Source organism: Pteronotus mesoamericanus, unplaced genomic scaffold, assembly GCF_021234165.1.
Source record: "Pteronotus mesoamericanus isolate MK-2021 breed Mesoamerican mustached bat unplaced genomic scaffold, CSHL_Meso_final scaffold_54, whole genome shotgun sequence".
Lineage (NCBI taxonomy): Eukaryota > Metazoa > Chordata > Mammalia > Chiroptera > Mormoopidae > Pteronotus > Pteronotus mesoamericanus.
In genome coordinates this window covers 31,837,327-31,863,418 of record NW_026555321.1, presented here as the reverse complement: position 1 = coordinate 31,863,418, position 26,092 = coordinate 31,837,327, and the positions used below count along the sequence as shown (strand labels likewise).

The following is a 26,092-nucleotide window of genomic DNA, read 5'->3' as shown; positions in this document are numbered from 1 at the left end:
CTCGAGTATTGACTCAAAGCCCTGGCCAGTCATTGCAGCTGGTTTTGGGGTCTGTTATTTCCTGGGGTATTTGATTTCTTTATTTGTGCTTTGAAAACACAAAACCAAAAAGTGAGGCCAGAATCAGATGGCTCAACCCAGCCCTGGGTGGGGTCCTAAGGGTGTGGAGTTGAGCTCAAAACAGCAAGTTCTTTCATTTTGCTGTGTCTCAGTTGGGACCTGTGGTTCTCTGAAGAATAGAAGGAGGAGGCGCATTGAGTCTTCTGGGCTAGAGGAGAGAGCTCTGGACTTGGAGTCAGGAAGACTCGGGCCCGAGGCCGAGCTCTGCCGCTTCCGGTGCCTTGAGAGTGGGCGAGCCACACCCGCACTGGCCACCCTCTGTCCTGCCTTACAGGGTGCAGAGGGACAGGGCCCTCATTTTGAAGAGGGGGGTCATTCCTCTGGACTCCTAGGAGGGGAAGCTGTGACTGTCATCTCGAGGGGCTGAGGAGACACCTTGGGACAAAGGTGCTTCCTTCTCTTTTCCCAGCCCCACCTCCCAGCGGAGCCACAGGAGGGGGAAACAAGGCAGCATCAGTGCCTCCAAGGAGCAGAGCCTCAGCCGGGGTGGCTTTGGTGCTGTGGGCACCCTGCCTGGCCTTCCCTGCAGAGCAGTGGCTGCCCCGGCGCCACGGGCCTACAACGGGCAGAGGATAGGACGAGGCCCTGTGGTCCCAGGGTTTGTGCAACTTGCAGTAGACCCAGGGGCAGCTCGTTGGTGGGGCACAAATGCAAAAGCCTGTCCATGAAAATGAATTTCTTGATGACTGAGGCTGATGATTTTAAGTCATAGCTCAGGGTTTATTTTACTGTTTCAGAAGGGAGTCTTTCTGAAGCACCCATATGCTCCTCTCTTTTTAAATTTAGAGTACACTGAGAGGAACTGAACTTTGTCAAGAACCTTTTTGGTCTTGTATAAAATCCCAGTTTTGGGTTTGTTTTTTTTTTGAAGTACTTCTCCTTTGCTGTCAGCTCTCACTTACTAGTTCTGACTTTTCCTTGTCTTCTCAAAAGCATCTCTGTCTCTCTCCTGCCTGTTGGAATTGTGATTTAGATAAGAAGTATCAGGCGCCGAGTGAGAGCCAGCCAGATGCTATGCCTTAGTGCTGGTGCTCCACAATGGCCATTTGGCTGCCCTGAGATTTTATTCTCCCTGGATTTCCTGTTCGTGGGTCTGCAGAGATTATTAAATACACTGAGCTCCTGATAAGTAGTGGGCCATTACACTTGATTAAGTGAAAACAACGAAAAAGGTGCTGCTGGCCTCAGCTTTCTTACCTGTAAAATGGGAATATTATCATAGTAGCGGCCCAGCTTAGTGCCCAGAATGCCCTGAGGCTGAACTGCAATAAGATGCCAGCAGGAGCGCCTGGTAGAGGAGGAGGGATGGTGGCAGGACCCTGTCATGTGACTGACAACGCAGAGGGGATGACACACAATGAGATGCAGGCCCCTCGCCCTCCCCCTGGCATGGAGACAACAGAAAGAATGAACTGCTCTGGACAAGACTGTGGGGACAAGACTTTTCGGGACACCCGCCACGGCCATCTCAAGTCTCCAATTCTCTCCACGTCTGAAATGGAAAAAAATATGGGAAGAAAAAAAGCTCTTCCATCTCTCCTCCCTGCCTACCCTGAGGATGGAGCTCTGTGGCGTCAGCCGCGTTTGGGCATGGGGCTGAGGGGAAAGAGAGGTCTCAGGCATTTTGGTTTCATCAGCACAAAGGGAGCAGGCAGCCCGTGCAGGTCGTGGAGGGCTCTGAGGAAATGCAGAGACCCTGGTCTGGGATGGTTCGACATACTCGAATGTTTACCCGGCTTCAAGGAAGCCAAGAATCTGGGATTGATTCACATTCATTTCAGGCTCAAGGTTAAAGACTCACAACCTCTTTTAATTTCACTCTCTCTTGCTGAACTCTGTGTCCAGGGTTCTCTAGCCCTCTAGGGAAACAAACACATGGAATATTCAGAAAGCAGAGAGGTCTAGGGTCCCCCCACCCCAGAAGCAAGCCATTTTTCTCAACAACCCAAGGCTGCACTAAACTATTTACCAACACGCTACTAAGAGGTCCAGCTTTCCTTTCTTTCATTCCTCCTGCTTAAAGAAATCCCTATCCCTACCCCTACTCCTTGCCCTAGCAGCCCGCAGAGCCTGGAGTCTGAAGGGGAAATGGGAGTAGGACAGGCCCTATCTAGCGGGGGCAGTGTCCAGAAAGTGGCTGGTCCTGGGGGTGGGCATCTGATGCTCATGGCCTGGTTGGTTTGAAGGAGTAGGACTCTCACTGATGAACATGGCTCCTACTGCAAACTTGCTAAGTACAAAGGTGGCTTGAGATGGGTTCGGAATTTCAGGGGAATAAGGCAGAATGGCTGTGCAGCTTGGCCTTGGATCAAAGAGGTGAATGCTCATTTTGTCCTTAATCACCAGTGGGAAGGTACCCTTCTCCCCACCCCTGCCAGGCTGGTGAGATTCAAAAGCAGAGAAACAACTTCCCTGGTCTCTGGACCCCAGAGGATGGGTGCTCTTTTGCTGTGGGTGTGGGCACTGGTTCCAGAATGGGAATTCAACCCTCTGTGGGCTCCAGGTCTGTGGGCCTGTCTAGGAAGTGGTATGGAATGGTGGGAAAAATGAGGAACTTTGCATTCTGACCTCTTGCCCTACACTTGCTGTGTGATCTTGGGCTAGTCAGTCCACTTCCCTGAGCCTCAGTGTCTGCTTCAGTTAAATGGATGTATTGGAGATCCCCCCTCCTCCTATTTCAGTTGTGAGGCATGTGAAGTGAAGGATGTAGGCACCTGCTTGGGAAGATGTTATGTGTGGCTCAAGTATAAGGCCTTATGGGTGTGTTATTAAGTTTCTGGGAGGAAAACAAACTCGTGTTTGAGGAAGTCAGAAGAGGAAAGCAAGAAATCAGACTGGAGCTCCCTCCTGAACATTCTAGGCCTCTCACCACATACATTTGCCTGCCTGGGGTCCTCCCTCTCACAGTGGTGCTGGGGGAGGGACGTGTGATGTGGTGGAGGATTCCTCACCACAATGTCATGAGTCAGAAATCAGCCTCCGCGTACATTGCCTGGCACCTGGCCTTTGTGGCCAATTCTCGATAAACCAGGGGAGAGTGGTTTGACTCCTTTTGGAGCACAAAGACGCCAGGTGTTTTTGACTCCACATGCACATGGCCACCCTCCTCTGCTAGACAACCCCAGGAAGAAGACCCTGCGCAGACGCGGGAGGCAGCCCACCAATTCCTCCCACCCAATCTTACTTCCTGGCTACCTACTTCAACACCTCCCTGTGGGAAGAAAGTCTTTTGGCTTCTGAAAGGACCCTGCTTGGTATCTAGAGGGCCCTCAGAGTCCTTGGAGACCAGAGGATGTGACATTGTTTAAAAACTATTTCAGCAAAAGAGGAACTAGGGGATATTTATTTAGAGTTTGCACTGTGACTGTGTTGACCAAAATGTGTGTGTTGAAGCCACAGAGGTCGATCCCTTTGGAACCAGTACCCTTGGGCAGGGGGACAGCCAGGCTCTTTTTGAGACCATGTGCTAAAGAAAGCATCCAGGAATGGACCCAGAATTATAGGCTGATTCTACTATAGAGGGTAGGAATGCAAGATTCTTAGGCAGGCATGATTCCTGAGGCGGGGGAGGGAAGGTGGTGGCTGGGGAGGGAGTAGGTCCTCTGAGGGAATGAAGAGTCAAGGCCTCCAGGTTCCTTTTCAAAGGCTGTCCCAAAGTTGGGGTCACCATGGGATAAAGAGGATCATTCTGGCCTGGAAGGAGATTGGCTTAGAAGTAGGAACTGAAGTGTGGGCAGAAATGGGCGTTTCTCTGAAGGAGAAGTGCTAAGAACTGACTGTCCCAGGACCAGCCTTACTGAATTGTTTTATAAATGACAGAAGAAAAGATGAGAATTCAGTTGCCATGGTTTGAGACAATGGAGCTCTTTCTTCTAGATTGTGAAAGCCAAGAGGAGGGGGATGAACCAACGGAAGACTTAAAAAGGCTGTGAGGCAGGAAGGCCAGGTTGGCTCTTTTGTGGCCATTGTGAAGTGCCACGCTTCAAGGAGGCTGAACCAAGATGGGGCAAAGAATTAAGCGTGCACTCAGAAGCTACATTCCTGGCAGTCAGACCCAGCCAGAGGGGTGCAGGTGTCACCAGGAGGGTAGCAGGAACCAGAAGGAATAGATTCTTTCCCAAGTGGCTCTCCAGGACAGAACACTTTTTTGGGCACTGCACAAGATAGGTGGCGTCACTGAGCAAGGTCAGAGCTAAGCTGCCGCAGAAGTAGGTCAGCTGGGTGAGGGCCTCCCACCAAGGTGAGGTCTCTCTGATGTGAAGAGGAGAGGATGGGACCAAAGTGTTTCCTACCTTGAGGACACCTGGCAGCGATTTCCTGGTGACACCTCATGGAAATGTGACTCTGGACGCCATCTGCTCAGATACATCTGCTCTTCACCTTGGCTAGTCTGGCCTCCCCGTCACTGTGGTTTTGTGCCAAGAATGAACAAGAAGGGGCTTTCCCACCTTTTCTGCATCCTTCCTCTCATCCTGCACACCTGGCAGGACTGCATCCACTCAAAGGTCATGGGACATGAGTGCAGGCCATCGACATGCTCTTTGTGGCTTGCGCCTCCTGCCAGAGGGCTCAGATGGTGTAGTTCCCACTTAGCACACAGGCCCTCTCCTGCTCAGTGGCCGGGATGTGTGCTATGGGTGTCTTGTGTTTGGATGGCGGCAGAGGCACCTTATAAAGTATCAAGAGGTGAGGTCTGGAGTCTATTCCTCCTCCAAGAAGTCCAAGGGCTGGCCAAGTGAGCACATTGTGGCGATCTGAGAAGACCAGAATGGGGCTCCCTTGCAGTTTGGAAGGGGCTGACTGGAGGCAAGGAAAGGGAGGCAGGTGGTAAATAGAGACTTCTTATTCCCTTAGGGACCTGAAGCCATAGGAGCTCAGAAAGATCTGGACAAGGCCAGAGATGAGAGACCCAGGTCAGAAGTGGTAGCCCGAGGAGAGGAGCTCAGCAGCAGGGAGAGGATGGAGGGGTCAGTGTCCTGGGCTGTTGCTCAGATAAGGAAGGCAGGAAGCTGAGGATTAGACCAGATCCCTTCGGGCCTCTCGCACCCAGCCAAGCTGTGAAGCTTAGCCCACTGTTTTCTACCTGAGGTCAAGTTGAATGGGTTAGGGACCCTGTCCCTGTCCCTAGGGAGGGGTCAGACCTTCAGTGTGCAAGGAAAAGTGTGTGTAAGGCAGCTGATGCTGTTAGGAGTACAAGGAGAGAGGGCAGAGGGTTCTGAACCACTGGGTGCAGGGCCTTCAGGCCGTGATCTCCTTGGGGACCCCATATTCGCTGTGACCTCTGACCTATAGTGACCCCTGACCTATAGTGACCCCTCTCTTGGCTGGACCCCATTGTGACTGACTGTAATCCTTTGCTGACTTTGACTGCAGACTGTGACCTCCTGGCCAACTTTGACCCTTGTCCTTGTGGGCCAGGCACTCTGTGACAGAGTATGACCCTAGACTGATTGGGACACCTTCTGCCCCATGGCTGGCTGTTCCCCCTTGGCTTCTGTGACCTTGTAGTGTACTGGGACATTTAATTACTGAAAACTTCCTGGCCGATAGTGATTCTTTGACTGACCCAGACTTTTTGACCACTTGTGACCTTCACAGCCCCCTGACTGACTCTGACCCCAGCCAACCCTGGCCCACCAAGAGACTGCCACCCCATGGCTGGCTATGGTTGCCTGACCAACTGCGGCCCCTTGGCCCCCAGGCCTAACCATGACCAGCTGCCCCCCATGTCCTTGGTGCCCCGGCCCCTGCCCGCCTGCCCGCCCGGCGCTAGTGTCAGAGGCGCCCGAGGCGGTAAGGATTCACACTCACGCCCAGCTGCAGCAGGAGGAAGGCTGGTCGGAGAGGAAAGAGCATTGGACAACGACACGTGACTAGGGCTAGAGAGATTGGCTACGTCCTGGCTCTGGCTGGTGACGGAGGACTGTCTCCGCAGGGCCCCCTGAAAGGAGGCCCCGCTCTTGAAAGTATTGACTACTTCAATCTGCAACGGAGGAGAGAACGAGACAAGTTGCGAGAAGAACGAACAAAACAGCTACACGATTGACAGGCGCAATGCCACGAGAACAGCCGCAGCCACGGCAACAAGGACGTCACTGAAATCAAAACAAAAAGTACCAGACACACTCCAAGGCTCTGAAAGATGTCTGCTCAGTTCCGGGCCCATTGTAGGCCCTAGGGTCCCAGGGAGGACACGAGGCTTGGTCTTTGTTCTGCTCTAGTGGCTCAGGGACCAGTGGGCCGGGCTGGGGGCTGGGGGTGATTAAACATGGTGTTTGGAAACAAGAGGGGTGCGTAGCCCCACTGGGGGCCAGGTGTGGAGCCTGAGTGGTGTGGTGGGGGCTCTGGGTGGACAGACCTTGGCCCAAATCTTGGCCATGCCACTTAGAGCTCGGTGCTTGAGTGTAGTTTCCTGCCCTTCAGAAGGGGCAATGCTACCTACCTGGTAGGGTTATCTGGGATGGCAAAGCACCTGGCCCACACTGGCGTGAGAGCCAGGCTGGATAGGCAATGGTGTTCACTCAAGACACTACAGTCCCAGTGTCCTTCTGCAATCTGGAGACCTCTGAGAGGCTTTGTGGCGGGGCTGGTGACAGCACCAGGGCCATGTGCGCTTAGAGCTGCCCTGGGAGTCTGGGTGCCGGGTTCTTGCCAGGGAGGAGAGCCCAGGTTGCATTAGGTGGCCCTGGGTCTGACACCCACTTCTGTCCCCCACCCCAGCTCTCAGAAAGAGCTCTCTCCTGAACCTCAGTCACCTCTGAAACTGGAGGAGGCAAACCTACCTCTCTGTGGTCTGAGGAGGCCAATGGGATGATGTCTTGGACAGCGCATGGTGGGTGGGAGGCAGCCCGGGTGACCTACTCTTTGTTATGTTTGTTAAATGAAGTACTGGGCCACCAGGCAGGTTGGAAGTGGGGGCTCTGCAACCAGCGTGTGATGGGGGTGGGGAGGCCATGAACTTGCCCAATGCAGCTCTCCCAGGTGGTCGGGGTAAGAGACCCACCCTCTCTTAGTTTCAGATCCTTGGTTCCTCATCTTATGGAGCTGTGAAAACATGATGTGACTGTAACTCCAGCTGAGGCGGAGGGGCTGGCTTCTGCGAGAGCCTGCAGCATGTGGTGGGAGGGCTGCCCAGTTGTAGCATGTGGCTTGTGGCCGCCACACAGCCTCTGTGCTGGGGAAGAAACCTGCTTCTGGGTGGACGTGTGCTCTGCAGGTGTCATTGGTGCACATGTGTGTGTCTGTGCATGCACGGGAAAAACAAGTTTTGCTCACCAGCGCAGCCTTGAAACCTAGAAGCCCCCTGCGGGCAAAGAGGATGTGTGTGGATGCGTATAAGGCCCTGGACCTCACAGGCTGATCCCTGGCCCTGGGAGAGTCTCGGGCCAACCCTGGCCTGAACCTTCCATCCTGGCCACACAGGGCCCCGTCTCCAGCCTCGCACTGTCCCTCCTGGTTGCTGCCCTGTAGCTCTGATTCTAGTCCCCCCGACTAGGGCCCTTCACTCACCTCGGCTCTCAGGGCCAAGCCCTCCCCTGCTCTCAGGGGCAAACCCCTGGACGCCCATCTGACCCCTTGCTGGCCAAGAGGGTGAGGTGGAACGTTCCCGAGGAGGCCACTGTTTCTTTAGCAGCCACTCGAGAGTGCGTGTGAAGAATGCAGGTGTATAAAAAGTTGGTGAGATGGTAAGAGCAGGTCTGGGCCCCAGACTCTGGCCCGGGGAGGTGGTATGGAGCACGTACGTCTCCATCACCTGCCCACTGGACCAGGTGTGGGCCCAGCCCTGGGAGCCTCCTGTACCTGGGTTTGGATCCGATTCAGGCCTCGGAACCATAGGATCTGGCCCCGCCGCAGCTCTCGCTCGGCGTGGTCTATCTCCTCCACGTCCTCGTTGAGCTCCTCCTCCGGAATCTCCTCCTTCTGCGTGAGCCTGCCTGCCTCCTTGAGGAACTTGAGCCTGCTGGTCGGGATGGTGGCGATGACCTGAAGGGGACCCAGCAATGTCAGGGCGATGGGCCTCCTTCCCTCCCTACCACCCCCACCTTGCTCTCCCTACCTCCCCCTTCTCTGACCCAATCCCAATCACCTAGTTACATCCATAGTCACTCCTTAACTCATCCCAATTCAATATTTAAATCTCTTATTGATTTGCTTTTTAATTCACTCACTCATTCAGAGTCTGGGGGACCTAGTGGAAAATCTTCGCTTTTAGGAGTTGGGCAGATGTGACTTTGAATACCCCAGACCTTACTGGTCATGTGACCATGGGCAAGTCATTTAACCTCTCTGAGCTCTGGCCAATTCTCAGGACTGGGGGGTTAAGAGAGATGGTGTGTCCAGGTTGCCATGAGTGAGCCTGCCCGGCCTTCGAGCTCCTGGGCTCTGTGAGACCTCCTCCTGAGGTCACTGGGTCCTGGGTCCCCATCTTGAACAACAGGGTCTCAGACCCAGGTGCCCTGGGGGGATCCAATTCAGGGACTCTGGGAATGGTTGCCTTCCCAAAAAGGAGAGGCAGTATGGGAAGGGGGAGCATTTCATTTTTACTTTTCCTCCAAAGGGTTTGTCCATGGGGCTGAGGCTTGAGAGGCAGGCCCTACGGGAAAGCTGAGGTGCCAGAGGTCAGAGGTCCCATATGTCTTCTGCAGGGACAGTCAGGGGCGGGCCTGGACACCCAGCCTCAGGGGTTCCCTGGGAGGTTAAGGTGGGCACTGCCTGCTGGCATCGTCCTTAAGTGTTAGGAGTCTGCTCACCCAGACAGCCTGAACTCTCTGAGTGTGGGCCCCAGTGCCCAGGGCATGGGTTGCCAAGGCAAATCCAGTTTATCAACTCTCCAAAGAAGCCCCCAAGTTTAAGGGAGTTTCTTTTGGATGAAACTAAACTTTCTTCTTTATCTTCTAGTTAATCTCCGTCACTGGAATGCTTCACTCAAGCTTGGGAACAGCTGGGAGGCAAGAACACTGTCTCAGGCTCATTGGGGTCCCCCTGCCTGGATTACAGAGCACCTCTGGATAAAGCCCCTTTGGCCCAGATCCAGGAGCTCAGGGCACGTCTCACAAGCACCACATCCTGGACAAGAGCCTTTCAGCTGCAAGTTGTGAACACTGATGTGTGCGTGCGCGTGCGTGTGCACACCCTGGTGACTCGGGCAACAGTAGTAAAGGGAACTGATGGGAGGTTGTTCTGGGGTAATAGATGGAAAGGCCCTTACAGAGCCGCCAGCCCGGGGGCGCCTACAGCCAGAAGGATCTCAGACGGCCAGAGACACAGCACTGAGTCACCCTGCCACATGGTAGAGTTTGTCCTTATGGTCTCTCAGAGCCCTCTGAAGGAGCCTCTGCCTGGTGGCGCTCCACTTACTGATCTCGCTTCAACACCATCAGTCTTACCACGTAACTAATCTCCCTTTTTAAAAACTGGCCATCTTTAGGCTCTGAGCCTTGGTGGGTTGTGCTGTCCAGTTAGAGTTTAATAACATTATTCTCATTATGTTATTTTTTGTTTAGCTCCTATGTATGACAAGTGATATTGATTTTCCACTCATGTTAGTAATATAAAGTTGTCTTTTAAAATAAATTTCAGATGAAAAACGCTGATGTGATTGAAAGAAAATAATAATAAAATAACAGGATCAGTGGTACCTAGATATATGGCAAAAATCACAGTGATGGAGCCCAAACGACAAGCACTGGGGACCTGGGCCAATTCTCGTTGCTCAGACACCCAGAGACAGAGAGGGCCTTGTACAGGGCCATATGCAAGCCCCTGGAAGAACTGGTACCCATTTCTGGGGGTCCCAGGTTCCCTGGCCAATGCTCTTTCCCTTCTCCTGCTGAGAGGAACCTCCTGTATCCCACCCAGAACTTACCTGACCCCAGACGAGCTCTCCTAACCCGATGAATATGCACCACATCCACTGGTCCAGCTGCAGGGGAGCACAGCTGAATGGTTTCCCCCCAAACTGCACAATCACTATCTGGAGGTGAAAGGGAGCAGAGACAGAGGCAGACAGAGACAGGTCATCAGGGGCCAGCTCAGAGGCCTGGGCTCTCAGGGCATTGTGGTGGGGCTCCAGCTGCCCACTGACCTCCCTGGCCCCAGTGAGGGTGGCAGCCTGGCTACCTGGATGGCAAAGGTGCCCAGCACGATGGTGCAGAAGATGGGATTCCGGAAGATTCCATCAAAGACATTGCGCTCGCCATGGATCTTGCGGGCGTTGATCTCATTGAAGAGCTGCATCATGACGAAGGTATTGAAGATGATGGTGTAGTGTTCTGAGGGTGGTGAGTGTAGGGGTGCGTTCCTCCCACTGTCGATCTGGAACATCTTCTCACCTGCCAAGCCAAGAGTGGAAGCTGAGTGGGGGGCCGGGCTGGGAGAGATGCGGGGCCTGGTGTGGGGGTCTCTTCTGAGCAGCAAGAGGGCGGGCAGCCCAGGGAGGCATGCTCTGGGCACTGGCGGACAGGTAGGCCCGTGCTGCTGGTGGGCGTGAGTGCAAGTGAAGGGGTAACGAAAGCTGTATCCTCTGGGGGAGAAAGATCTTGGGTAAACTTTCTTCCACTTTTCTATGGAAATATGATAAAGGTAGAATGCTGGCTATGTTATCAGGTGACATTGCTTATAAAAAGTCACCCTGATTGACAAACTCATTTGGACTGGGAGGGCTTGGGGTGAATGAGCAATACCTGGTGAGAGGCCATGGCTTCGGGTTCCCCCCAAAGTGCTGCTCTGTAACAGAGCATGCCCCTTGCTGAGACCTCTGGAAGCTCATGGGCTACTATGAGACATCAATTCCTATATGGAGGTTGCGGCTTCTAGGCCAGGCTGGCTCTGGACCCACCCATATTGCTACCTTCTTTTATGCCTGGCTGTCACATGGTGGAGGACAGAGTAGCCCCCTGGGGTGCTATGTGGACCCCTGCTGATGGCATACCTACGTAAGGTGGTGCCAGGAGGGCTTGTGGGGTTTTCTGCGTGTGAGGTGTCTAGGTCTAGCTGAATCCAAGACCTCCAAGGGTAGGCGCTTAAGTGGGAAAGCCAGCAAGTAAGCAAGGGGCTGCCCTCCTCTCCTCTCCTTTGCCTGGCAGCTTTCTCTGCCGGCCTCTCCTTCCTATGGCTTCCTCCAAGGCTTTTCATGGTGATCTTTACAACAGTCCTGCCAACACATCACCTTTGAAATCTATGGAAGAGGACTGTCCTTTGAGGAATGAGATACAGGCCCCACCCTCATCTGTACTCTGGACTTCAAAGGCAAGTGCTCGTTGGTGTTGAAAGTCCAGCTCGAGGAGGCTCAGGTGGAGGGAGCCTGCCCAGGCTGGGGACTTCCAGCTGGCCTCAACTAGCTGTGTGACCGTGGGCAAGCCCCTTCCCCTCTCTGGGTCCCTACTTTTTCATCTATTACCTGGGGGTAGGCTTTGCTGGGTCATCTGGGAGGCACCTGTGGAAACCAGGTCAGTCTTAGCCCCAGCCAGACCTGGTTCTGCCTGGGCTCCTCCCCTCAGACTGACTGCATGCACTGGGACAGGTCACCTCACCTCACCTCCCTGTGCTTGGCGCTATCATTGTGATGTGGGGTGATGGCAAAGGTGACTGCCTCATGGAGTGGCTGGCAACCTAAGTGAAAGTGTTGTTGAAATAACTGGTGGGTGGGAAGGCATGAGGCATTTCCCCGAGGAAGCCTCGCTGGGGATACCCTCCATGGGGCAAGGGTAATACGTGGGAATGGGTCAGAGAAGGGGCCAGTCACTTCCCCCAAGGGCCACAGGCTCCTATGGGGCTGTCGTGAGGGGCATTCATTGTCATTTTGGCCCTGCCTTGCATGGCGTGTACTCAATATTTGGAGCTGTCACCAGTGGAAAAAGCCTTGGTTTTGGGGTTGGCCAGACACGGGACTGAGCCTGGCTCTGCCCAAGTCTTGCTGTGTGAGCCTGAGCAACTAACTTCACCTCTCTGAGCATCCATCACCCATTCGCAAACAGGACAGCAGATGTGAATACAGAACACTAGGTCTGGGCATGGTGTCCCCAGTGGGTGGGGTAGGGGGACTCACCAACAAAGAGCAGAGTGAAGATGAGGGTGAGCTGGTAGACGGCGTGGCCCAGGATGTTCTTCATCATGGTCCGCGAGATGAGGGGCTTGTTGCGGCCATATGGCTTCCTCAGAAGCAGGGTCTCGGTGGGCGGCTCGGTGGCCAGCGCCAGTGAGGCGAATGTGTCCATGATGAGGTTCACCCAGAGCATCTGCACGGCCTTCAGAGGGGAGTCCTGGGGACAGCGACCATGGAGAGGGCTGTCACAGTGGAGGCCGGCCCCACCTGCTGCTACCACATAAGTGCCTAGCTCGGGGCTCCTCACTGGGGCCTAAGCAGCTTCCCGCTGGAGCCTTGAGGCTGCTCTGCCCCGTGGGTCTGCCTTCAGTTGGCCCGCCCCTGAGTCCCCTGAGCATGCAGAGCAGGTTCCTGAGGCCTTCCCTGGAGAACAGCCCAGACCCACCCACTTCGGCTGTCTTACCCGCAAGAACAAGATGGATTATTCCCCCAGGCCTGACGGCCACCAGCTCTCTGCCTGTGGTGAATTTAGCCACGTCCTTGCCCACCATCTTCCTTCCTCCCCTCCATGAGCCTCACCTCTTGGCGAAGGCCAAGACCTCCCCGACCGTCTCCAGCATGAACCCCATCTCCTCCACCTCCCTCTGCTCCCTCCCTGGTGCCTCTCTCTCTTCAACTATCAATGGCTCAAGTTTCTCCTCCCCAACAACCGTGCCCATGACCCTGTCCTCTTTTCACTACCACTCAATTTCTCTTTACCCTTTATCCCACTTTAACTTAAGCAATTATTGTGTAGATGTATGATTCTAAAAATAACTTACTTTCATGGTAGAAAATTTGAGCAATTAAGTAATAGCAGAAGCTAAACCATCAGTGACTGCACCACCTATAGGTTCCCACTGTCCACGGTCTGGTGTGGATCCTTCCACACCTCTCTGCCCGAGGCTAGGATCACATTCCCACACTGTTCTGTGCAATCATGTTGTGCAGCCTGCACTGCCCAAAGTTGCTGAATCTATTTTCTCCCTCCTCCCTCGCATCCCTGCGTGCCACGTCCTTGGTAGCCAGACTCTGGCCTCTCCATGCCCCCAAAATGCCTTTCCTCAAGGTCACCACTGCCTTGCTTGTCACAATCAAGAAATACATGTCCCAGCCCCATCTCGCTGGCCTCACTGTGGCATTTGGCCACTGCCTCCTTCTTGCACCCTGACCCCACTCTCCTCATCCTCTCTGAACGTTCCTTCCCTCCTCCCTATCCCTCAGGGCGCCTCCCTCTTCCCTGCCTCTTAAACCTGTGCCCCCCAGGGCCCCTTCCCGGGCCCTGCTCTCTTTCTAAACTTGTCCCCTGGCAGCAGGGGCCCACCTCTCGCACACATCACCCTCTTTCCGGCTCAGACCTCTCCCTGGGCTTTAGCCTTGTCCACTGCTGAAACGCCTCCTCTAGGAAGCTCACAGACCCTGAGCTGCTCCTTGTCCCTTTGTCCTCTCCATGGACCTGCCGAGGCCCCCTCCACCTGCACCCACACACTCACTCACCTCCTAGGTGCTTATCACAGCCTCTCCTCCCGCCTGCTTCTCCCACCTCTGCCTCGGCACAGTCACATCGTGCTCCCCGCACCCCCAGCTTCTTCCTGCCCATCAGCCTTCGCTGATTACTACATGCGCCTTGGTGGGGTTAGGGCCCCTGATATCCCCATCAAGGTCTCCATGGCCCTGCCCCCAACTCAATCTAAGACGTTAGGCGAACTGATAATCCTCTCAGAACCTCAGTTTCCCTATCTGGCATCAATTAATCTGAGAAATGTGTGAGCTGCCATGCCGTGGAAGTGTCCCCACCGCCACCACTAGAGGGAGCTTCTCACCCACAGACTGGAAGAGCAGGCCCTTGAGAGCAGAAGGGATGCCTTCAGCCACTCCTAGGCTCTGACTTTCAGCGTTTGGGTATTGCCTGCTGCCATGTGTATCCCCAAGGGCTCAGAACAAAACAGAGGGGAGCAGCCTTCCAAGGGTCACATGGCTCTTCAGGGCAGTGCTGGCCTCCAGGCCTTGGAGTTTCCTGTGGGCAGGAACTTGCCTGCCCACAGGGCCCCTAGGAGGGGCCAGGCCTCAGAACACCCCTGTTTCCTCCCCAGACCTGCTTGCTCAGCCCCTGGGAAAGGCAGGCAGCTGTGGAAGCAATGGCATGTACTTGCATGTCCATACTCCAAACCTCTGTTTCTGCCTCTGTAAAATGGGGATCATCACTGTTTCCTGCTGCGAGGGGCTGGGTGAGGAAGCAGTGAAGCTGCAGATGTTGGGGCCTGTGGTTGGCGTCCCCTGAGTTCAGGACCTGGGGCTGCTCAAGACCCAGATTCAGATCCTGACAGACACCGTGACACTGGGCCTCTCCCAGTGACACAGAGGCCCAGACTCCCTCCTGCTGCCCCCAACTGGCCTTAGGAACCCAGGCAAACAGTCATCACCAGACGTACTCCATGTCAAAACTAAGGCCCCCTGGGCCCTGCCAGCTCCTTTCTCCCATCTGGCTGTCTGATCTCCGTTGGCACTGCCCCTGCCTCCCTCTGGTCCTAACTGCGGCCAGGAGCTCTGCCTTCCCATGAGGATCGCCTCTTCTGCACCCTGGAGCAGGGGCCGGGACGGTGCCTGCATCAGGCAGATTTGGAGGTAAGGCCTGACATGTCCCGCTTGCCGGTGACCTTGGGCAAACCCTGCCACATCTCTGAGCTTCATTTTCTCCACCCCATGGGACTGGTGCCTGCCCTGAGGTCTGTAAGGCGGGTCCTGGCCCTCAGCAGGTACCCACCGATGGGCACAACAACCTGGGTTCCCTGTGCGGGTGTCCGCCTCCCCTGGCTTCGGCATGCTTCACCCGGCCTGCTCCTCAGAGGACCCACCTGTGTGATGCAGGCACCGGTGAAGGCCACAATCACAGCCACCACGTTGACTGTCAGCTGGAACTGCAGGAACTTGGATATGCTGTCATAGACATTGCGGCCCCACATCACTGCCTTGACGATGCTGCTGAAGTTGTCATCTGTCAAGATGATGTCCGAGGCCTCCTTGGCCACGTCTGTGCCTGCAATGCCCTGTGGGGATGGGGACAGGAGCCTGGGTGGGTCAACGGAGGAGGCAGGCAGCTCTAGTAACACTGTCCTCACCCTCTACACGTCATCAGTTCTACACAACTCTCCACATACACACACCCAACAGCCAGATCATGTGGGAACATGCACATGTACACACACACACACACACGCACCCCTGCTCCTGACAGACCTAGCCCCCTGGCCTCTGCCTTCTGGAAGCCTCTCCCTGGCCCCTTCTACACCCCATACCCAGACCCATTAGTGCAGGGAACTACCTCCCCCTGCCCTTCCAGGGAGGCCCTGGGGGCCAGGCTGAGCTTCAAGAGCACTGGGCACATAAGGTGGATGTTGGGTGGGCTGTGGTGAACTGGGGGTCCTGTACTGCCAGCCTGAGGCTGTAGCATCTATGTTCCTCTAACCTCCTGCCCATGAGCTCCTGCCGACTGCCCTAGGCCCGCTGCAAGCCGCTCCTACCATGGCAAAGCCGACGTCTGCCTTCTTGAGTGCAGGACCATCATTGGTGCCATCTCCTGTCACGGCCACCACCTGCCGCTGCTCTGTGTGTGTGCTGTCGATGATGCCTGTGGGATGAAGCAGGAGTGTGCTCAGGGCCGCGGATGCTCCACGTGGCAGGATCCTCGGGAGGACACTGGGCTGGGCACAGCCTCCTCTCTGGCCTCTGCCCTGCCACCCCTGCCCCTTGTGGTTCTTCCCAGCTCCAGACTCACCCATATATCCCAGCACCTGCAGGCGACATTGGGCACCTTAGCCCAGGGCTGGCTTGCAGTCCTTTGTGGTCTGGGCCTGCTTGCCTATCCAGAACCTTCTCTTCTCTCTGAAGCCCATGGCCACACCAGCAGCCACCCTGGCCTGCGCTCCAGGGGCTCTAGGGTTTTGCCAGGGGACTGCCATGGGCTCCCCCAGCAACACCTGTCTGGGAGGGCCAGCTGCACCTGGGTCTGGCTGTGCCATTTGCCAATGACCCCTGATCCACTGTACTGGCCTTGATCTCTCTACAGATAGTTCTCCTCAATAAAATCCTCAACAAACAAAACATACGAAACAAACAGATGACATGTGGTTCCTGTCACTGAGCTGGGAGCCATGGAAAAGGACGGGTGAAAGATATCACTGGGCATGTGTAGAGTTTATGGGCAGGACAGAGATTTGTGTGTCAGCCTTCAACCCTGACATGTCCCTTTCTCATTCCACACATCAAATGTATCACCAAGGCCTGAGGATCCTGGCTCAGAAATCCCATGGAATCCTACTTCTCTCTGTCCCCATCCTTTCTACCACCAGCATAGCATCTCCATGCCTCCTCACTAACTCCTGTTTCCCCTTCGTCTGCCTGAACCTGTCACCCCAGCACCAGCTGAGAGTCATTCTCTCACTGCTCACTTGGTCTCAGAAGGTCATCTGCATTTTTTAGGTCCATTCACGAAGTCCTCCATGGTCAGAACTTACCCATTCTCTGATCATGTCTTCTCTTACCCCCGGCTACCCCAAATCTGTGATTTAACTATAGGAATGGCTCTTGGTCCTGCAGAACCAGTTCTATTTGGGCCTGGCAGGCCTTGCCTCTGGGCTTCCATAGTGCAGTTCCCTGCCCTGCCTGAAACATAGGCCTTTTCTCCTGTACCCCCACCCCACCTTTCATGGCCTGTGGTCTGACACCAGCAGAGGGTCCCAGGTTACCCTTCTTTTCTCCCAGTGAAGCCTTTAGCTCTATGTAGGGAAACCAGCTATTTAATATCTGCTGGTAGGACACTGGGCCATGGAGTCTAAGAGTTTGAAAGGCCATGGCTGCCAAGAGCAGGGCCCAGCATTTAGTTGATCCCCAATAAGCATTTCTCAAGAAAATGAGAGAGTGAATGAATGAGTGATGACTAAGAAATGGGGGTGAATTGGGGGTCTCCTCCTTGGGTATCTGCTGTTCTGGGGTTCTGTGTTTCTGTTCCCAGGCCAGATGTGCCTCCGTTAATGTCCTTGGGCAACAAGTCTGCGAAAGGAATCGAAGATGTCCTAGGGATGACCTCAGCCAGAAGCTCTCCCTGTATGGCCACCTTACAGATGGAAAAATTGAGGCCCAGAGTGGGAGGGACTTGCCTAAGGTCACAGAGCAAGTCAGTGGCAGTGCCAGGCCTTGAACCCAGGGCTGTGTGACTCTGAAAGTGCCAACCATCTTGGGTGGGCTCAGTAAGGGCCATGCCCTCTCTCCAGAGGGAGACAGAGAAGGAGAAGGGTGCTGGTTGTTGGCCTCATCTCTCAGGCTGCTCTTCCCAGGATAGCCTATCTTCAAGGCACTGGTTATAGATGTTGGTTAGGGGCCTCAGAGGACAAGCAGATTAAAGGTCTCAATCTCCCAAGCTCTGAGTCCAGACAGAACATAAATAAATGAAGTAGGCTGAGTGTCAGACAATAAGTGTTGATGGTGTCAAATGTGAGGGAACAGGGTCTATGTAAAGTCATTGAAATTCAACATAAAGAAGTTGTTAGACTACTCAAGTAAAACATGTCTGTGGATCCCATTCAACTCTCAGGCCATGTGTTTTGGCCCCTAGATAGGCAGCCCCATTGTTTCCTGCAGGAGGTAAAGGCCAGAGAAAAGATTCACATCCTCCTGACCTCCCTGTGGCCCTTAGGAGGCCTCTCGGACTGCAAAGGGGATGAGATCAGGGTGTTATAGGTGCGGGGAGCCCCAGGCAAAAGGCTTTTCATCCTGGAAAGAAGCTGTAAGTGACTGAGAGGAAGGTCTGGAGAGGCCTGGCACTGGGCTTCAGAATTGCCCATGCCTGTCCAAGTCTTACCTTTGACCAGGGTATGCTTGTCCGTGGGGGAGGAGCGAGCCAGCACCCGCAGCTTTGGCCAGATCTTGTCAATTCGCTCTTGCTCAATCTGGAGAGAGATGCAGGAGGGGGTGGGTTGGTGGGGTCAGGGAGAGAAGCTGAGGCCCAGAGAGAGGAGGGGGCTTGCCTAGAGTCACTGGGCTGTTGGCACATTGGCTGGCTTCCGGACAGTCATGCAGCACCCACACCTCCCAGCCTCCCGTCCAAGCTTACACCTCTGAAGACCTGGGCCACGTACCTCTCCCTTCTCATTGCGGATCCTCTGGTTGAACTCTTTGCCCTCAAGGCACAAAAAGTCCTCCCCAGGATGGATGATGCCACACTTGATGGCGATAGCTCGGGCTGTGTTGATATTGTCGCCGGTGACCATGCGGACTGTGATGCCTGCCCGCTGGCACTTTCGGATGGCTTCTGGGACCTGGGTGGGAGGGCAGGAGCCATGGGGGTGGGCACCACATTGGGCAGGCCCTCCCTGCCTTCATGGATTCCAGACTGAGCCCTACTCACAAGCAGTTCCACTGTAAGGGGCCTAGATGACCAGGAGATACCGATGGCACATGGATCATCTCCACCCCTGCTGTTCCCATGGCAGGCATTGCTAATCGATCATGGCACCCTCTGATTAAACTTTGAAGTGGTCTCAGAATTCTTCTTTGCAGAGTCCCAGGCAGCCACCACCTATCAACTGTGATAGTCCATCCTAAGATGAAACCAATGCTATCCAGACCTGGGCAAGGACTTTGAGAAAGATCCCAACAAACACCTGCTCAGATCTGGCCCCAAGTCAGAGTACAGAACACTCTACTACTGCACAGGATCTTGTCCTTGCTTTATCCACATGCACACTTCCTGCAGAATCAATGATAAATATTTTTGTGTATTATCAAGTGTGTTTTGGGGGGAGGGCATTGCCTTTGGGAGCATTTTATTTATAGAATGTGACACTGGCTTAGAATAAATGCAAACGACTGTTTCTTGTAAAATATGACATTTCCCTGTGAGAGTAAGAATGGCCCCCTGCCCTCTCTGTGATGACAGAGTGACATCTGGGCCAATCAGGCCAGAGCAGAGCTAGCCAATCAGAAGCCAGCAAGGCCTCACCCCTACCCATCGCCGGCCCCCCACCCCCCAGTTCCCAACTCTATGCAGAGCTGTGGATTTGGCCAGCAATTAGAATGCAAAAGCCAGCCTGGAGCTGCCAGAACACAGATGAACTTTACAGACAACACAGATCAACTGAACAAAATTCTTATGCATCAACAGTGACAAATAAAATAATAAGGCAATATTTGCTGCAAAACATTATTTTTTGAGCGGGAGAGGACATGGCAAGGGCAGAAAATCCTGTGTCCTAAAAGACCAAAGCACTTTAGAATCTCAGGCCTGGGGGTGCTGAGCCCCACACCCCACTCCTGCACATCTCAGTGCCCAGGAGCTCATTTTTACCCTGGAGTGTCTCAGGGAGCTGACTCTGCTAAGTCACCAGGGAGAGTTTGAAGACTGTTTTGGGCTGAAATGTGTCCCCCCAAAGAAACATTGGAATCCTCACCCTCAGGGCCTTGGAATGTGACCTTACTTGGAGGTAGGGTCTTTATAGAGGTAATCAAGTTGAGATGAAATCATTAGGGTGGACCCTCATCCAAGGTGACTGGTGTCCTCATAAAGAGGGGAAATTTGGACACAGCACACACACTACAAGAAAGCAGAGATCAGGGTGATGCTGCTACATGGCAAGGAATGCTGAAGATTTCCAGCAAAGCACCAGATGCTAGGGGAGAGGCCTGGGACAGGTCCCCCCTCACAGCCCTCAGAAGGAACCAACCCTGCCGACACCTTGATTTTGGATTTCCAGCTTCCAGAACTGTGAGGCAATGCAGTTCTGTTGTCTGAGGCACCTAGACTGTGGTGTTTTGTTACAGCAGCGCCAGCAAATACAAAGAGTTAGAATATTGGTCCACTGGGGGATGGGGGTATAAGAGAATTAAATGGTAATGGAAAAAAATACAATAAAGATTAAATTAAAAAATAATATTGGTCCAAAACCTGCCTGTTGAGAACTCCATGCCTGCTGGTTCCCTTTCTGCCCTCAGGATTTTAAGAAAAAGGATCGAACCTGAAAATATGTGGCCTCTGTCCACCCCTGTCTATATCAGCACCTTGAGTCGGGTCACTGCCTAGCTCCTCAGTCTACTTGCCTCTGGCCTGGCCTCTCTTCCCTGTATCCAGTGACCACCAGCCACCTGCCTGAAGTTCAGCCCGTGGTGTCACCCTCCTTCGGGGGCTCTACCTGCTGCTTGTAGAGAAAATCCAGACTCCTGAGAATGATCACCTTGTGGTGGGATGAGGGACAAATGGTGTGGAGAGGCAGGGTCCGGATCCAGGTAAGGAGGCCTCTCTGGCTACATGTTCCCTGAGATCTCTGTGGTGGCAGGTTGTGATCTCCCTGTCATTGAGGGACTAGCACAGGTGAGCTGACCACATTCTCTTGTAGGGGTATTTCCAGGGCTAAGGAAGAGCCTTCTGGGGCCCCCTCAGGAATGGGGATCACATGCGCAAGGTCCCTGCCTTGTGCCACAGTGGCTACTCACATAGGCAAATGTGACCTCTTTTTATGGAGCTGGAGGGCGTAGGGTTGGGAATGTCCAAGATCCTGTTCACATAATCTATCGTGTCCTCACAATGGCTGTAGCCTGGGCTGCAACCCGCTGCTGTCTTCTGTCCCAGAGGGTAGGAAAGAACCACAGTTCTTTTGGGCACACATACTTTATTTGGCTCCTGCCCTAAAAGAAATAACTTAGGTTGTTTGTTTTAAAGAAATTTGAGGTCTTGGAGTTGGAAGGAGCTTTAGGTTATGACTCTGACCCTCTGCTCATTGCCTAGATCTCCTCCCAGGTGTTTCTGGCAGATGGTTGGCCAGCCTCTGCTTGCATGCCTCTGACGACAGGGTGTTCACTGCCTCCAAGGCTGACTGCTCTACAGTGGAGCAAGTCTATTGTGTCCTTCCACATATTTCACTCAATTGTTCTTTTTCCAGATAAGACAGTGATTACTCTGGGTGACCTCTATTCTTGTAGAGTGGCAGCATCTTTTCTTTGGTAAAGATCTGTATAAAGAGCTCTGGGAACACGGAGGAGGATGTTGTTACTTTAGAAGGAAGTGGATGGGGAGGAGAAATCTGTGAGAGCTTCCTGGAGGAGAGGATGTTTGAGCTGCTTCTGTTCAGCCAGCATTAACTGAGGCTATGGTGCTTGGAGCCCCTTGGCTGGGGCTCCAGTAATGACCACTTCATTGTGGCCCTGGCTGCAGAAGACCGTCCCATGAGGTGCACAGGTGGAGAAGGTGGAACGGTGCTGCAGATGGACCACTGTAGGTGATCTGGAGGGGCTGAGGCTGAGGAAGGGACCATGAAGCTGAACACAGGCCTGAGATCTGAAGGTGCAGGAAGCAGAGACTTATTCCTTGAGGCCTAAGAGCCATGAACTGGGAAGAAGGTGATTGGTATGATGTTTTATAAAGACTTCTGCTTTCAAGGCTCTCTCAGGGAACTAAACTTTGCTTGCCTGGAACCCCATCCCCAGGGTCTCCCCCAAATAAATCAGCTGGGGAGAAAAAGAAGGCTAATTATTATGGCTCCCACACTTTTGTCTGTGCAGTGGAAGCTTCCCTGCTCCGGGATAGAGGACTCAGGGCTTTGCTCTGGGATCCAACCCTGCCTTGGTTTCCTCATCTGTAAAATGGGATGATAGTCTCCACCCTTCGGCAAGACTGGAAGGTTCTGCGACAAGGGCCAAACAGCACCAAGCACTCACACACTCCTAGTCTTCTTCTTTTTTTCTTCTTTTTTCTGCTGGGGGAGGGCAGAGGGAGTATGTGGATGCAGATACAAGAGGGGTGGGGTGAAGTGGGCATCGGGGCATGAGGAGCCAGTGTTGGGGCTGTGGGATGGATAGGCCCCTGCCATGACTCTTGGGTCAGGCACCTTACATCCTGTGACCTGTCTCAAATGTGGGGGAATTTGAGACAGACCTGGAAACACCTGAGGAAGCTCCCTCGCCACCGAGATGCTTCACTTCCTTCCTGGGCAGTGGCCCTCCTAACGGGACAGCTTTGCTGTGCTTCAACCCTGTCCTGCCTCATGCTCTTGTATGCTATGCATCTACATTTCCCCCTTTACCAGACGTTTCCTTAGGCTGTGGGCTCTGGAGGGTGGGCACTGACAATTCTCAGGACTCTCCAGGGGGCCTGGCACAGACAAGGTGCTCTGTAAATGAGGGGCATCGTGAACCATCTCTGCGGTCAAGTCCCTTGACATCTGACCTGGGAAATGTGATTTTACACATAGCTAGGTGATGGATTTGGATGGGGACATGCAAACCCTTCACAAATTAGCTCCAAGATCCATTTCTGGCCTTTTTATCCTCTATAAATCCACCTGGGGTATTCACTAGTTCCCAACATTCAGCATCCCTTCCCACTTCCTTGCCTTTGCCTGTTCTGTCCCCTCTGCCTGGAATGCCTCTTCTTTCATGGGAAATGTTCTCTACTCATGAAGCCATCCTTGCTTCCTCCAACCCAATGGGGACACTTCTGTCAACTGCTCGCAGTACTTGTTCTATTGCTCACTCATTCATTTATTTGACAAACAGCTATTGAACATTTAATGGTTCTGGGCACTGGGGATCCAGAGATGATTAAAACTCAAGCCCCAGAGGCATCAATCTGGTTGAAATATGCTTTCTACCTAGATAAAATAGCTGTAAAATTTTTAAAACGATTCCCTCTTTTGCTAAAATTATCCTATTTCTTACTGAGGAAAAACAGCTAGGAAATGGGTGCTTCCTGTTTTCATTAAATAGAGGCTTTTAAACATCTGCTGTTTCTGGTGACAGCCGTTGTCTCTGACTCCAAGGGCTCCAACACCCCCGGATAACCCAGCAAATCCCAGACCGTTACCCTCCTGATGGCTTTATCCTCATTGGCTCCAGTCAGCCTCAGAAAATGTACCCGTGGTAGCATCTCAGGGTGGGGTTTTTGGCAAGCCTGTTCTTATTTTTTCTGCCCTTTGTCTCCTTGAGGAAGGAAGGCAATCCAAAATCTGCCCTCCTAACAGTTGGGGAAACTAAGGAGCCAGAGTTTGTTTTCCTGTGGCAGCTGCAAAACAAATCTGAACATGCTTATAGGAGCCTAGAGGTGGTCCAAGCTGAGGTTCTCACTCTGGCCGGCCTCAAGGCTGCCCAGGAGAACTTGACACAAACACACTCGCTGTAGACACCAACGTTCCCTAAAGGCCATCTAAGAAACCGACGAGGGTGGCTGCCTCTGAGGTGGAAACCGGGGAGCTAGGGGTGGCATGGGGTCTACCTCCCCTTGACTGTGTCATTGGACCTTCTGAATTTAGCTCCATGTGCATAAATTATTTAGCCTAAAAGAAATACAAAATAAAAACTACACCTGCCCCTCTGGGAGGTGCTGAACCAACAGGTCAGAGCTTTTTTATCTTCAAGTAGTGTCACCAGTAATCCTGCTCTCTCCCTTACTTGTGAACATCCAACTTTCTCGTTCAGATGGGGAAACTAAGGCCTGGGGAAAAGATGTATTGAGGTCTTCTGTGAAGGATTAGAACCCATGTCTCTTGTGATTACTGTGTCACTTCAATAAGCCACTGCTCTCTAACACAACTTACAACTCCAAAATCTACATCCTTGAGTGTGTGCCCAGGTGAGAGAGGAGGTCGCCAGCAGGAGCGTGTGAGCTGCAGGGCGTGCAGAAAAGCATGGCGGCAGGCCTCGCAGTTAGCTGGCTCAGAGGGTCAGGGCTTGGAAGGGGCTGGAGGGGCACCTGGGCCATGCTCTTGTTTTACAGACAAGGGGACTGAGGCACAGAGAGGGGCAGTGACCATGCTGCCAACAGAAAGTGCGGGGGACCCAGCTCAGCCCCTCTCAGGCCTCCTTCCTCTCTCCTCGCCCTCCTGACTTAGAGCGACTTGCATTTTCTGTTTTTGTGGCACCCAGGACAAGGTCCTGGGGCAGGAAAGCCGAAAACATATTCTAACCCGGATTCACTCAGCCACTTACAATGAGACTTTGGGAACGTCACTCTTCTTGCTTGGGCCTAAGTGTTTTTGTCTGCAAATTGGCGGGGGTGGGAAGGTGTTCAGGCTAGATCAGCAGTGCAAACCTTGAGTTGCCCTCCCCCCACTTTGGTGGACTGGGAAATCAGTTTAGTGGGTGGAGGCCAGCCTTTCAAAGAGAAAGGAAGACGCAAGAGAATGGGAAACACTTAAGTGCATCACATGACTTTGTGAGATTCTCATTTTGTTACACATATGTGTTTAATGAGTCAGACATAAAAATACATTTCTTATTATTGTAGTCATGGCCAAAAAAGTGTGTGTCCAGTGCTGGTTTCCACCCACTTCAGCAGTGTTTTCAAGGCAGCGTGACGAGCCAGTGGCTCTGGGTGTGTGAGGCCAGAGGGGGAGTCTGGGGATGGGAAGATCAGGGCAGCCACAGGCTGGTCTCATGCACTGTGCGTGAGGGACACATCTCCAAGGCTTGTAAGGAGACAACACATCATGGCGAAGCCTGAACCCATTAGCGGCTGGGAATGAGCAGGTGTTCCACAGCAGGCCTGAAACGTGGCCTGTCGGTCCACAGAGCGACGCAGTCGGCAGGGAAACATATACGGGCTCTGGTGTCAAGTGCCAGGGCATTAATTGCCTTTGCTGCTTTAGGCTCTGGGTGAGAGTGAGGAGGCATGTGTGTGGTAAGATGAACACCAGACAAAGTGTTAGGAGATTGGGGTTTAAGTCCTGTCCATTCTCATTCGTTCTTTTCACGAACACTTATTGAGTACCTTCTGTATTAGGGGCTGTATGTGTCATTGGGCCCAGAATAATGACTCTGCTAGGGAGGGGCAGAAAGGAAGGGGACCCACATTTATGGACTACCTATCTTGTGCCAGCCACCCTGCTTGTCACTTGTATGTACATAATCTGAAGTTTTACAGTATGCCTGTGTGCGTGTATAGAACACTATTATTATCACATTTATCGGTGAGGAAACAGACTCAGAGATTATGTAACTGGTCCAAGGTCACACAGCCAGTAATGCTAGGACGTGGAATCCCAGGTCTGTCTTATGCCTGAGCTCACACTCTTGACCTCTCTCCCTGCTGCCTCAATGTGTTTCTTTTGGCATTTGGAATCAACATTGGGGCTGGAAACTTTATTAGCATCTTGTCTACCCCTTTTCACTTGAAAGAAGGGAAAATAGAGACTTCAAGAGGAGCAAGGAATGGCCAGAGGCCCCCAGAAAATGGAGTCAGGGCAAGTGGGGAAGATTGAAGCTGTCGTTGGTGGAGGAAGGTGGCCCCCGGGATACTGTCACCAAATCCTATAGCCATGGCCAATCTGGACCCAGCCAGGGCCTGGCCAAGGAATCAGGTCTGGACCCAGCAGCTGTGTTAGTCCTTGGAGGAAGGAGAGGCTGATCCCTCCTGTACGTTGCCTCATGTCCTGAGCTCTGCCTGCCCACAGCAGCATTTTGGAGACTTGAAGTAGCTCTCTCCTCTCCCCACAATCTCTCGCTGGCCTGGACAGCCTGACTAACCATCCACATCCCATCCTTTCCAGCCCTGCAAATCCCTGGTGCTAAAGTCTTGGCTCACATTCAGCTAAAGGAGACTGAAGACCTACTATAAGCTGAGCACCACATTGGATGTCCTTAGTACATCACCTCCCTCGATCCTTATGGGGATGGACGAGTAAGCTGTCATCATTCTCCTTCCCTTCTCCTTGAGAATCTGACCTTTTGTTAACTTTCCAGCTCTGTTCCCTTGGAAACCTGATAAAGGCAGACTGCCTGCTGTGACCCTAGGCAAGCTTGTAAGTGTGAACTGATTGGTAATCTGGATCTGGACGGGGAGACTCTAAATGCTGATGGGGATACCATACTTGGGTTTTCCTGAGTCTGGTGATACCTGTTCTGGTTATC

At 53.3% G+C, this 26,092-nt stretch overlaps 1 protein-coding gene across 14 annotated transcripts in view; it reads right to left on the bottom strand.

Moving 5' to 3' along the window:
• The window catches only part of ATP2B2 (ATPase plasma membrane Ca2+ transporting 2), a 210,642-nt gene that overhangs the window by 3,069 nt on the left and 181,481 nt on the right, over positions 1-26,092 (bottom strand). For 9 of the 14 annotated variants that reach the window (XM_054595305.1, XM_054595302.1, XM_054595301.1 and 6 more), the window contains 8 exons: positions 18,337-18,516; positions 18,060-18,147; positions 15,724-15,830; positions 15,058-15,249; positions 12,167-12,380; positions 10,240-10,451; positions 9,986-10,093; positions 7,921-8,103 (listed from right to left, as the gene is read on the bottom strand). In XM_054595305.1, the coding sequence (XP_054451280.1) occupies positions 7,921-8,103; positions 9,986-10,093; positions 10,240-10,451; positions 12,167-12,380; positions 15,058-15,249; positions 15,724-15,830; positions 18,060-18,147; positions 18,337-18,516 (1,284 nt within the window). Of the gene's footprint in view, positions 1-1,921; positions 1,980-5,927; positions 6,104-7,920; positions 8,104-9,985; positions 10,094-10,239; positions 10,452-12,166; positions 12,381-15,057; positions 15,250-15,723; positions 15,831-18,059; positions 18,148-18,336; positions 18,517-26,092 lie in introns of all 14 variants that reach the window. The other 5 variants (XR_008530964.1, XR_008530965.1, XR_008530966.1 and 2 more) reach the window with 3 other exon arrangements.